At 40.6% G+C, this 13,781-nt stretch overlaps 1 protein-coding gene across 1 annotated transcript; it reads right to left on the bottom strand.

Annotated features, from left to right (window-relative positions):
* Positions 1-6,044: 6,044 nt before the first annotated feature.
* On the bottom strand, positions 6,045-13,538 carry LOC128605955 (zinc finger protein ZFAT). The gene is made up of 4 exons (XM_053621866.1): positions 13,172-13,538; positions 11,357-11,511; positions 9,664-9,775; positions 6,045-9,532 (listed from the first exon to the last, which is right to left on the bottom strand). The coding sequence occupies exons 1-4, from the start codon at positions 13,422-13,424 to the stop codon at positions 7,125-7,127; spliced, it is 2,928 nt and encodes a 975-aa protein (XP_053477841.1). The 5' UTR covers positions 13,425-13,538; the 3' UTR covers positions 6,045-7,124.
* Positions 13,539-13,781: the final 243 nt, after the last annotated feature.

Below are 13,781 nucleotides of genomic sequence, written 5' to 3'. Positions count from 1 at the left end.
AAACAGACCCTCTTTTTGTTCAGAGACTATGCACTCATCAAGCATACAGTAATGAGGTACACAGGTGATATTATCAATTTTTATGGAATTTTCAGCCTTCCAAAGACTTTCAGTATAAGAATGAGAGCTTGTAATAAGGTCAGGTAATAATCTGATTTGGCTTTCCTGATAGCAGATGTATGCTACTCTGCCAAAGTCTATAGACCACCCTGAAAATTATTATTAAAGTCATTTACCTGAGAAGTAAACATTTAGCTAATTAGTTCAAACATTTTATAACTCAAATATACAAAGAAAAGTAGCTTATTATTTCTTTCTAGAACCACATGCAGTAGTTTATATCTGCAATAGCTGGAAACAGTCATGCAGAAAATAAGGGACATGAATACTTTCAACTGTGTGTTACAGATGTTCCACAGTGATCACAGCAATAAGTAACCTGGATTGTTACTGAGTAGCCTATTCTACACTTCATAACCCTAACCCTAACACATCATAACAATTTTATGACTGCTTTTGTGACAGTGTATATGCTGGTTTAGCAATGTGAAGGCTTACTGACAGCATTAAAAAACTAGGACTGAAGATGGGACTGATGTGATTCCACTACAAACTGCTCAAGACTCCATGACTGGAAACAAATCACAGCCAGTTGAATATTATAAATGAATGAATAATATCAATGAATGAATGACTATTATTATATCATACAATAATAATAATATATCTAAATAATTGGATATGCCAATCCATCACAGGGCACACTCACATACCCATTCATACACTACGGACACTTTGGACATGACAATCAGCCTACCATGCAGGTCTTTGGACTGGGGGAGGAAACCAGAGTACCCGGAGGAAACCCCCACAGCACAGGGAGAACATGCAAACTCTGCGCACACAGGGCCACGGCGGGAATCAAACCCCGGACGTGTGAGGCGAACGTGCTAACCACTAAGCCATGGTGAGCATAATTATTATTATTATTATTATTATTATTATTATTATAATACTGCATTTGCTGTTCCCTTATTTACAGAGTGTGCATGCAGCAGGTAAACCCAGTGATGCTCATCTACACTTGTGACATAGACACTCGAGCAAGTGTTATGCTGTTAATTTTATTTGTTTATATTGTTAATATCAAACCTGTTTAAATGATTTCAGTGTGTGTGTCAGTACTGTTTGTACATTTTCAGCACATTTTAACAATACCATGAAAATACTGATAACTGTGATAGTTTGGGCCATGATAATCGTAAAATGAAATTTTCATACCGTTACATCTCTAATCTGGTATGAGGCATAGTTGAGGTCCGGGTGTTGGATAATTATAGACTTGAAAAAGGATTATACAGGACAGTACATTGAGTACAGTACATTGAGTACATTGAAATGGATTAAATTCATTATTTTCCTCAAAATTCTACAAAGAATACCCCATAATCACAACGTGAAAGAAGTTTGTTTGAAATCTTTGCAAATTTATTAAAAATAAAAAACAAAACAGCACATGTACATAAGTATTCACAGCCTTTGCTCAATACTTTGTTGAAGCACCTTTGGCACCAATTACAGCCTCAAGTATTTTTGAGTATGATGCTACAAGCTTGGCACACCTATTTTTGGGCAGTTTCTCCCATTCTTCTTTGCAGGACCTCTCAAGCTCTATCAGGTTGGATGGGGAGCGTCGGTGCACAGCCATTTTCAGATCTCTCCAGAGATGTTCAATCGGGTTCAAGTCTGGGTTCTGGCTGGGCCACTCGAGGACATTCACAGAGTTGTCCTGTAGCCACTCCTTTGTTATCTTGGCTGTGTGCTTAGGGTCGTTGTCCTGTTGGAAGATGAACCTTCGCCCCAGTCTGAGGTCCAGAGCGCTCTGGAGCAGGTTTTCATCAAGGATGTCTCTGTACATTGTTGCATTCATCTTTTCCTCGATCCTGACTAGTCTCCCAGTTCCTGCTGCTGAAAAACATCCCCACAGTATGATGCTGCCACCACCATGCTTCACTGTAGGGATGGTATTGGCCAGGTGATGACTGGTGCCTGGTTTCCTCCAGACATGACGCTTGCCATTCAGGCCAAAGAGTTCAATCTTTGTTCAATCTTTGGTCTGAGAGTCCTTCAGGTGCCTTTTGGCAAACTCCAGGTGGGCTGTCATGTGCCTTTTACTGAGGAGTGGCTTCCATCTGGCCCCTCTACCATTCAGGCCTGATTGATGGAGTTCTGCAGAGATGGTTGCTCTTCTGGAAGGTTCTCCTCTCTCCACAGAGACATGCTGGAGCTCTGTCAGAGTGACCATCAGGTTTTTGGTCACCTCCCCGACTAAGGACCTTCTCCCCCGATCACTCAGTTTGGCTGGGTGGTCAGCTCTAGGAAGAGTCCTGCTGGTTCCAGACTTCTTCCATTTACGGCTGATGGAGGCCACTGTGCTCATTGGGACCTTCAATGCTGCAGAAATGTTTCTGTACCCTTCCCCAGATCTGTGCCTCGATACAATCCTGTCTCGGAGGTCTACAGACAATTCCTTGGACTTCATGGCTTGGTTTGTGCTCTGACATGCATTGTTAACTGTGGGACCTTATATAGACAGGTGTGTGCCTTTCTAAATCATGTCCAATCAACTGAATTTACCACAGGTGGACTCCAATCAAGTTGTAGAAACATCTCAAGGATGATCAGTGGAAACAGGATGCACCTGAGCTCAATTTTGAGTGTCATGGCAAAGGCTGTGAATACTTATGTATATGTGCTTTTTTTGTTTTTTATCTTTAATAAATTTGCCAAGATTTCAAACAAACTTCTTTCATGTTGTGATTATGGGGTATTTTTTGTAGAATTTTGAGGAAAATAATGAATTTAATCCATTTTGGAATAAAGCTGTAACATAACAAAATGTGGGAAAAGTGAAGCGCTGTGAATACTTTCCGGATGCACTGTACTGTACACATGTTTATTGTGTATATTGTAGTTGGTATACTTGTAATTTACACGGCAGAGCTGCAGAGAATACACCCAAGATTTTCAACACCTGTACACTTGTGGTTATGGTGAAGTGACAATAAAGTGATTTGATTTGATTTGAATTGCGCCCTGGTCCAAGATCATGCAAACGGTCTGGTGGCTTCTTGTTAATAGCAACAGACTTATCACATTATTTGACAATGTGTCTGTAGCCTTTCAGGATTTCCCTGCAAGAAGGACCTGATGACTCCATATCCAGGAGGTTGTACTCCATGTCTCATTCTAGGGTTACATTAAAAACATGCACACACCTGTGAGATGTTCAAATGCTTACTTTTGGCCGTATAGTGTATATACACCGTATGTGCCAACACACACAAATGTGTGATTCATTAGCTCACACTACAATCTGATAAACCTTACAAGATTACTTGAACAAGGTTAAACAAGTAAGGTTAAACAAAGGTCAAAGTTTTAACCTGATTATTCCAAACCAGGGATAAGCATTTCCATAAAAGACTCCTCATTATACAAATCAAATACCTCATTGCATTCATCACTGTGATACTTGAGATCTGCAAACGGGAATTCATCTCCACACACAACACATTTCTGAGGTGGTCCAATCAACTCGTCTCTGTTAGGAAGGCTTGTCTGGGAGAAAATATCAAATAATAATATGTCATACATGTTTTCTATGAAAGTTAAAACATACCCTGTTTGACAGTATGGAACTTATTGATTCAACGTCTAAGTTTCATTGAAGTGGACGAATAAAAATTGTCACATGACCAATTTGATTTTGAGGATCTTTCAAATACTTTACATGATATTCCTGTTGATGGGCTGATACTATAGTAAAAAAAAAGAGAAAGTAATAATTAGGCATTGCAATGTTACAGGTATTAGAGGTTGACTGATTGATCAGTTTTGTCGATAACTGTTTGCTGGATCTATCGGTTATTGGCAATAATCCCTACCGATAGTTTTTCCCAGTTACATCCGTTGTGGGAGCAGCTGAGAAGGGCCAGCTGTCATTATACTGATGCCTCGTGGATATCCAGCAGTGCCATCAGCTCAGACCTGGCAGAAACCAGTGGGACCGTAGTACACCCATCTACTGTCTGAAGAAGTCTGGTCAGAAGTGGCTTTCATGGAAGACGTGTGGCCAAAAAGCCATATCTCCGACGTGGAAACAGGGCCAAACGACTCAACTATGCATGAAAACACAGGAACTTGGGTGCAGAAAAATGGTAGCAGGTGCTCTGGACTGATGAGTCAAAATTTGACATATTTGGCTGTAGTAGAAGGCAGTTTGTTAAAGGGCTGGAGAGTGGTACAGGCAACAGTGATGCATGGTGGAGGTTCCTTGCGAGTTTGGGGCTGCATTTCTGCAAAAGGAGTGGGGATTTGGTCAGAATTAATGGTCTCGTCAATGCTGAGAAGTACAGGCAGATACTTATCCATCACGCAATATCATCGAACATACAACGAAAGTCATTAAGAACTTCATTATCTTCAGCATAAAGAAGAACAAGGAGTCCTGGAAGTTATGGTAAGGCCCCCCACAGAGCCCTGATCTCATCATCATCATGTCTGTCTGGGATTACATGAAGAGAGAAAAGCAACTGAGGCTGTGTAAATCCACAGAAGGACTGTGTTTTGTTATCCAAGATGTTTGGGCCAACCTACCTGCCGAGTTCCTTCAAAACTGTGTGCAAGTGTGCCTAGAAGAACTGATGCTGTTTTGAAGGCAAAGGGTGGTCACACCAAATATTGATTTGATGTAGATTTTTCTACATGATTTGATGTAAATAAGGTATGAGAAGTGGTCTGAATATAGTCACAGCTAAAGGGTGCTATAAAAGCCTGGATTTTCTTAAAACTTTTCAACATGTAACAACATACTCACCCTCAATTTTTTTCCTCTCCTCTTCTGTGACTTCTATACCAAATTGCATTAGCTACTTTATTAAGTGAGCTGTAGACATCTTCCCCAACTCCATCCTGAAGGCTCTTCCCAAAGCGGTCAGTATAACGGACGCCAGCCAGCCAGTCTGACACAAGTACTTTACACAGGCTTAAAGCAGGGGAACACACGAGTTAGCACAAAACAACAGAACATGGAATAAGAATATATAACAGTCTCATGCATTTACCTCAGAAATGTGTGCTCCATAATAGTGTTCTGTCAGAACACTTATTAAAGTGACAACAACCATAACGTTTGCATCAGCAATTCACCTTTTTCCACACTTCCGGGTTTCGTGTTTCCCGTGCTCAACACGGTGTAAATTTACTTGTGGTGACAACAACAGCCGAGCAAAATATTACATTACAACAAAAACGTTATTCAAATATCATTAATTTTATACATTAATATTTCTAAATAATGTCTGTCTTATTTTGCAGACAGGAGACATAAAGTGGTTAGAGTTTACATTGCTTACACACTTTGAGAAGATATATTTTCAACATTAAAAGCAATTTAATATAGTGTCTTGATGTTATCATGAGCTGACATACACGCATTAAATTATTAAGTGTAAAACACAGACATAAGTTAATCTAGTTCTATGGGCCTAAATGTAAAAAAAATTTACAAAGGTACAAAGATGGACGTTTCACATTGGAACCTAAAATGTTGTACCTTTATAACTCGTTATGGGTACATAATTATACCCCAAGGACCTATCGAGGACCATTAAAGGTACATTTATATGTCTTGTTCCCCTAGGAACAAAATTGCACCTGCACATTTCCTTTTTTCTGACAGTGCAAGAGCATTAGTGAGGTCAGGCACTGATTTTGGGTGTGGAGGCCTGGGGTGCAGTCAGCATTCCAGTTCATCACAAAAGTGTTCAGTGACGTTGAAGTCAGGGCTTTGAGCATGCCACTAGCATTCTTCCACATCAACCTTGGCAAGCCATGTTTTCAAGGATCTTGCTTTGTGCACAGGGGCATCGTCATGCTGGAACAGCTTTGGACTCCTTAGTTTCAATGAAGAGAAATTGTAATGCTACAGCATACAAAGACATCATATACAATTGTGTGCTTCCAGCATTGTGGTAACAGTTTGGGGAAGAACCACATACATGTGTGATGGTCAGCTGTCCACAAACTATATAGAAATACACAATAAGAAATTGTTTTCCATTTTGATGTAAATGGCACATTTTGTTCGAATTATTAATTGGTACAATGTTGCGAACATTACTTGTGGCTCTCCTGGATACCAGTACACAGTTACTACTTCCTCTAATTTTCCCATAATCACCTCCTACTTGCTTCTGGCCAGTAGGTGGATATTGGGTTCTCAGACAGTTCGATGTTGCATACCACCTCATTTACAAGCCACTTTGAATAATAGCATCTGCCAAATGGACTAATGTAAACATGGATGTGTCAGCAGCAAACACACATAAAGAAGCTATTCTGTTTACAAATATATTTATATAAGAGATCTCATTAACTGTATTTCTATTCCTATGTGTGGATATTTGAGAACATTCTCTGTAGCAATTTAGATAAAACTTCAATAGTCTTAATGTGTATCTGAGTTAATTCTGAAATGAAATGCTGTATGCTGAAAGCACAGAAGAGGACTTATTAGGTCACAGTATTTTTTTAAGCATAATTAAAAGCTTAAACCTTATGGGAAACCTCTTTTAAAAATAAAACACCTTAACACATCAAATATTTCACATTTTATTTAGTCATATTTTGTTCAAATCAAGTTCACGATCAGTGTATCAGCATTATTCACAGTAAATTGTTTAACCTGAGTTCCTTAAGGGTTTAACCCATCAGAATTATAAAAAAAAGGAATAATAAATAGCTAAGAAACAACTTTTACTTGCCTGGAATTAAAAATGACAGTGATACCTGATACAGTTACACAAAGATCATCACAGAGTTACACAGACTTACTAAAATAATAAAAAAAAATATATATATAAAAAAATAAACAAGTAAAACTACAATAAAAATTTAAGCACACCAAAAAAGATTATTATACAGCAGTTGATGCTAAAAACGACTATAACAACTATTTTTTTAAACTAATAAAACAAGGTAAGTTTTGTTTTCACAAAACTATTTGGTGATAATTCATAAAAGTCATGAGAAGAAACTATTATAAACATATCATGAACTTTCTATTTTGGTTTCACTACTGCATGTTGCGTATTGATGTGTTTCTTGAGGTGCGCTGACTGAGTAAAACGCTTACCACACTCTTTGCATTCAAATGGCTTCTCCCCAGTGTGGATACGCTTATGTCTCTTAAAATTACCCAAATCCACAAAGCCTTTCTCACAATGCGGGCAAACATAGCGTTTCTCACCCCTGTGTCCCTGCATGTGCATGTTCAACGCAACTCTATGCTTGAACGTCTTTCCACATTGATTACAAAAAAACGGTTTCTCCCCTGTATGCATGCGCATGTGAGTAGCCCGGTCGGCCTTGGCCAAGAACTTTTTGCCACAAACCTTACAGGGGAAAGGCCTGTCTCCAGAGTGTATGAGTTTGTGTTTGGTCAGGGTAAACTGGTAAACAAAACTCCTGCCGCACTCCTCACACTTGTAACCTTTCTCCTCTGCATGGACTTTTACATGGCGGTTGAGGCCTCGTACACTAGGGAAGGCCTTACCACATTGGGAGCAGGTATATGGCCTCTCACCTCTATGAAGCCTCATGTGATTCTCCAGTGAAGATGCATTGCTAAGAATCCTGCCACATTCAGAGCACTCAGTCTTCTTTTCCAGCAATTTCCGTGCAGGTTTCTGTAAAATGGCTTGTGCAGGAGCACTTAATGCTGACTGGGCTAATACACTAGACATATCAGATGGGTCCCATACTTGGCAGGTTGTGTCACATCCCTCTTTCTGCTTATTAATGTCATTGTCCATCTGTAAATCCTTGACCATGTTCATTCTGAAGGTCTGTTGTTCTTTTGTAGAATCTGGTACTATAAAGTTTGGCCCAGGCTTGGAAAGAACTGTATAATGCTGTATTGGTCCAGGAATAACTGCAGACCTGCTACCTTCATTATTCTCTGCGAGGTCTTCGTTCTGCATTTCCACCGAGATGGATTCATTTTCACAGTTTGTTGATTCATGACTAGCAAGAGGGGGATATCTCTGCATATGTTCCTCAAAGTTATTAACTGTAGACATAGGGATCTCCACAGGCATGTTAGGTCCTCTCTTGGATACACTTCCATGATTGGAGGCTGCCGCTTGCTGTTCCTTCAAGGTAAGAAGAGGTGCAAGCTGCAAAGGTTGCCCAGATGATTGGGAATGGATCATAGATGTGGTTTCCTGCTGGTTTAATACAACAGGTGAGTGGAAAGGCATGGGAGGCAAGGGCTGAAGCAAATCTGATGTGTTATCAGGTGATGGGAAAAACTGGTCTGAAGATGAACAAAGTGGATCAGACAGAATGTCATAGTGGGATGAGGCATGCTCTAGTGGAGATGGAATATTGTTCTGGGAAATGGAACTTGGAGGAACAGAAGGCTTCATTGACTGAAGTGGGATGAAGGATGGAGCAAATGATGCATGAGTCAAAGGATAAAATGGCTGGGTTGATGGGGTCAGATCATGATGACTCACAGAAGGAAGGTGGCCTTGCAGATTTAAACTTTGCGAGTTTGGTGGCAGCATGTCATTTGATTGAACAAGTACTTGAGATGGTGCATGGGTTGCTGGAATTGAAAGGTGGATGGGTGGATGAACAGGGCCTTGGGTGGGCGGAACTGCGACCTGGTTTGGTGGAGGTGGCAGCTGACATACTGAAGTCGGAATCTGTCCTTGTGCAACAGTATGCTGGTCTGGAGGAAAAGGAGTCTGGATCCGAGGACCCGAGGACACCCGAGGAAAATGGCCTAGCTGTGACATGTTATGGGCAGGAGTTAACACAGTTTGAGGGTGACAGACTGAAGGCTTTGAGGCCTGAGTGGAAGACTCAGTTAATGATGTCACTGATTTGCTGACTGAGAATCTTTTGTCTGTGATTGTAACCAGGGTTTGTAATAACTGACCAGAGGAGCAAGATTCCGTAATTGGGTTCTGGTTTTGAGGGAGAGGGGGCGTAACCATTTTAGGGCCAAACTGTGCCATTGGAGCTGAATGCTGGATATTTTGAACAACTTGCTGGGATGGAGGTACACTAAGTTGGATGGTTGCCTGAAGGGACTCGTCCATTTGAACAGATGGCGCTTCTTGCTGGGCTCTAGATGTTGACATCTGACCTAATCTGCTAGACAGGACTGTCGGGGCAGATACACTAACTGGAGGAAGTGTCTGGGTTGAATTAGCGTGTACTCCTGACAAAACTGACTTTTTAGCTGCTGCAGATATTTTTTGTGTTTCTGTATCATTCTGCAAAGATGAACATTCACTAACTCTAGACATACTTTCAGTCTGGGTGACACTGTTACTTGATGAGACCATTCTATAATTACAGGAAACAGTGTTCTCGGGTGATGACGCATTAGTGGATGGTATTTCTTTTTGGGTTCCATAGCTTCTGCTCATTGTTTGGATTGATGACGGGATCAAAACTGTGGACATGTAGAAAGATAAATGCAAAGCAGGGTCAGGTGGAAGAAATAGGAAAGACAGAAGCAGCAGTGGTAATGGCACAGAAAAGGTTTTTGTGAAACACTGTGTAGTTTAATAGTAACTACCCCACCTTTTTCCATGGTGTTTTTAAAGGGCTCTTTACGAACCAATATTGGCTCAGCACCCTCTTGCTTCAATAAAAAGTATCCTGGTGCATATTCATCACAGTCAGTCTCCTGGGGCTAAGAAATAAAATCAAATCACAAAAGTAAACCTCTAAAGTAATAACAGTGCCAGTTTTTAGGTACATCAAACCCTGTATCCACACATGTTGTCATTTCATCAGGTAAACATACAAGACAAATGCACATTGTAGTTATATAATTACTGACTATAGGTCTGCTGTATTTTCAGACAATTATACTATTTTTAAAAGAGGGGGGAAATGGAGAAAAATGTCTCTAAAAATGTAGAAAAAGGTCCACCAAGCAAAAAAAGGTAATCATTGTTCATGTCATGTCACGGCAAACTAGCAACTCCATTTCCCAGAACACACCACAAACAACAAACATGGCCGACGACTACAACTCCCAGTGGAACACGCAGACGTTTCACCTTCTCCTGAGGACTAATCATACACACCTGTTCCCAATCACACTGACAATCACACCACAATATATAAGAGACTGCTCATTCGCAATGTCTTTGTGAAGTATTACTCTCAGTTGCTGTTGTCTCTGTCCTTAGCATTACGTAGTGTTGAGATTCTGGTTTTGGCTTTGTTTACTCCATTGACCTTGATTCTCTGCCTTGCTGGTTTTGAGCTGTTTGCCTGATCGTGTGACCCTTGCCTGTTTTGTGTTTCATTTTCTGCCTAAACCTTTGGATTTGTTTGCTGATTAAACTGCCATACTTGCAATTGCTTCTATCTAAACCCTCATTACATGACTTTTCATGTGATTGGAAAGAGCTAGGGTACTTTTCACACATATTGTGCACTGGAAAATGTTGTGCTGTCACATCTACCTCTACACAAATATATGGTAACCACAAGATCAGTAAATCTAATAAAAGGGGCCAGTAAGAACACTCCTACAAAAACCACATGCTCTACCATGTCAAATTCACTGCTGTACACTGTAAGACATTTGAAGTTGGTTAAATATGGAAGCAAAAGTTTAGCACCTTAAAAATGTGAGTAAACTCAACTTGAAGATCTTTGTTTCAACTCAAAAGTAGTCACAAATTGTCAAGACAATGACTTTAAGTTTCATTTGAAAAAACTTTTAAACTCGAGTTCAATATCCAAAACTTCTCATGACAATTGGAGTTAAAAAGAAGAAATAAGTTCACATAACTTAATGGGGCTATCGTGTTTGACAGTGTACTGAGAATGCGCTTTACCTAAATAATCTCTGGACAGTGGTGGGACTTATGGTGGTCCCTTTTCTTTGAGTAAGGGAGTACAGTACTTGACAGTCACTGTATAGCAATCCGTAGCTGCATACTGAAAAGTGCACCTGTTCTGTAGGTCACAGGTTCTCAACCTTGGTCCCTTTCCTGTAGTATTTTCACTTTCACACTTGATTCAACTAATCAGCTAAATAAAAGTGGGTAGACATAGAGGTGGAAAAAATGAGCGGGGAACTTTTTCTAGTAGGTGAAACTGATAATGTCACTGACCACTGAGTGCATTTAATGACACAGTTACAAATCAGACATTACAACCATAAATAGATCTTGACATGGAAAAGAATGCAGTGTAAATGTACATTTATCAAATAAAATCACAAATTATTGGTATTGTTTATCTTATTTCTGACCTCTTTTTTAATGAGAAGCAAAGCAAGCTGCCTGTTTCCATCTTCTGAACTGCTGGAACAGAGATCTTCAAGACGTTCACTCGAGATGTGTCTGAGGTTTAGACGGTCACCAATTGGTGCTGGGCTGCAGCACCTTTCAACCATGGTGGGCTTTTCTGGGAAAGAAATGAACACTTGGATAACGCTTTCAGCTGAATAAAGGTGGTGCTGGATGGAGGGCGTGATGGGTTTTTACATGAAGATGTGATGAGTTTTTACGTAATTACACTTAATAATAAAAACCTGTTCTTCGAGGGTTTGTGAATAGTTACAAGTTGCTTTTTTTTTAATGCTTTTGATCCTCCCTGAAAAGCAAACCCTCTGTTGTGGTGTTCTGCGTAAAATCTTTAAGAGATCGTGAATCAAGAAAGCAAAAATTGGCCATGCTCTTTGGGGTGGGAGGGATGATATAATTCATCTTCCTTGTTGGCGACACTAGCCAAAATTGAGCATTTGTGAGCTGATGTATGCAGATGAAGGAAGACTGTGCTTTCCTCTGAACATGTTTGCCCCTAATTTCTCTGGTTCAAGGTTGTCATGCAATAGGGGAGAGTTTGCTAGTGGGTGGGAATTGGATAGAAAATCCTTGGACATCCCTGAATGTACAAAAATTCATGGATCAAGACCCAGGTGGTGGTATGAATTTCCCCTGGCTTTTCAAACAAAGATTTAAGACCTTCCTTTCCCTTCACTAAACACGTAATCGAGCACTGATTTAAAAAGCATCTCACTAGCAGGGTTTTATTCTGATTTATTGATGCTCACCTACAAGACCTTGTCTGGAACAGCACCCTCCTACCTCAACTCTCTCCTGACGGCATACGTTCCCTCACACAATCTGCGATCAATGAGCGACCGACGTTTAGTAGTTCCCACTCAGCGTGGCGCAATGTCCCTTTCCAGAACCTTCACACGAACTGTTCCTCAGTGGTGGAATGAACTTCCAACCTTGATCCGGACCGCAGAATCTCTCACCATCTTCAAAAAACAGCTAAAGACCCACCTTGTCCGTGAACACCTAACCAACTCATTAAAAAATAAAAAAATGTAAAAAATTTTGCATTCACCTCTACTCTGTGCACTTTGCTTCTTCTGGAACTCAATCAATGGATCTTGTACGGTAGCCCTACTTGTACTGTTCTCTGCTTGATATATCGCCTTGCTTGTATTTTTCTCATTTGTAAGTCGCTTTGGATACAAGTGTCTGCTAAATAAATAAATGTAAATGTATTCTGAGAGCAGGACCTATAGAACAGGACTAGCCTGGGGATGTGTTGCGATCGAGATAAAGCACTCTATGAAGTTCCTCTAAATAAAGGAGTCTTCTAAATGCTCAAAATGTCTATGTGAAAATATTGCATTAGGCACATGCCGCTTTGTCCATTGCACATGCTTTTGTTTTGTTTTGTTTTCCACTTTGTATTACACTGTATGTCTTCTGTGGATGCTGTATGAAAATGTAGTGTCTCTTGTGGTGGATTGTTGTATGTGAATAAAGTCTGCATTGTTCTGTGAAGTCTTGAGGAGCAACATGGAAGTAAGAAAGTGATTTCAGTGACTTAACTTGTAACTTGTCAAAATGTAACTTGGTGGAAATTAAGTCATTAGTTGTGACTCCTGTGGTGCGCATTTTGTCTAAAAAATGACAGCTGTACAGAGTCAGGAAATGCCCTGTAATGTACTGGCTATTTATGTGCCTTATGAGTCGTTTATATTGTTACAGGAAGTGTTTAAAGCGTGCCATAGTTCGTAAGAGTGTTTATGCTGTAAACTCACCACATTGTACACCAACATCGCGTTTGGCACGGTCTGCTCTTGGACATCCATCTCCTGCTTCTTTTGTCTTGTAGTGAGGAGGGAAAACCCCGCTCTTTAAATCGATGTTCTCCTGCCTCAGGTGCATTAACTCTGCCCTCAGTTGGTGCAAAGTCTGCTCGAAAAGTTTCCTCGCCTCACCAACTGCTGCTCTCAGCACGTTCTGCATAACAGACGTGAACTGGGTTTCAAACCCAGCACCATACTCGTCCATTATGGCAGCCGGTGCATTTAAAACTGACTCACTAACGAACAGGTTTCTCTTTTACAGACAGGACGAACAGTTTACAACTGACACATCAGAGGGTGACAGCAAAGGGGAGGGGGGGTGCGTTCAAGTTACGCAGACGTCAAGCAGTTTCTCTGATCTATAGCAAATGCATGCAGACGTGCTTCCGGAAGTAATGAGGTGGAGATCTGCGAGGCTGCGCACATCTGTGCGAACCACCAGCAGCACTACCGCGCGATGAAATATCACTTCCGCACAGAGACAAGTGTCCAAATAAAACTGGTCTGAAGCGCAAACTTGTCCAGAATGACCTCAGAACCCGTTTGGGAACAAACTCCTTCA

The sequence above is a fragment of the Ictalurus furcatus genome, chromosome 3, assembly GCF_023375685.1.
Source record: "Ictalurus furcatus strain D&B chromosome 3, Billie_1.0, whole genome shotgun sequence".
In the NCBI taxonomy this organism is placed as follows: Eukaryota; Metazoa; Chordata; class Actinopteri; order Siluriformes; family Ictaluridae; genus Ictalurus; species Ictalurus furcatus.
Note: the sequence above shows the minus strand (reverse complement) of the source record. Positions and strands in the feature narration are given on the sequence as shown.

What these genes read in the sequence shown, in the direction of transcription:
- LOC128605955 (XM_053621866.1), bottom strand. Translation starts at nt 13,424, where the DNA reads ATGGACGAGTATGGTGCTGGGTTTGAAACCCAGTTCACGTCTGTTATG. An exon ending in CGATGTTGGTGTACAATGTG is followed by an intron (nt 11,512 to 13,171) that starts GTGAGTTTACAG and finishes TTTCTTTCCCAG; the next exon opens with AAAAGCCCACCATGGTTGAA. An exon ending in TAAAAACACCATGGAAAAAG is followed by an intron (nt 9,533 to 9,663) that starts GTGGGGTAGTTA and finishes ACATGTCCACAG; the next exon opens with TTTTGATCCCGTCATCAATC.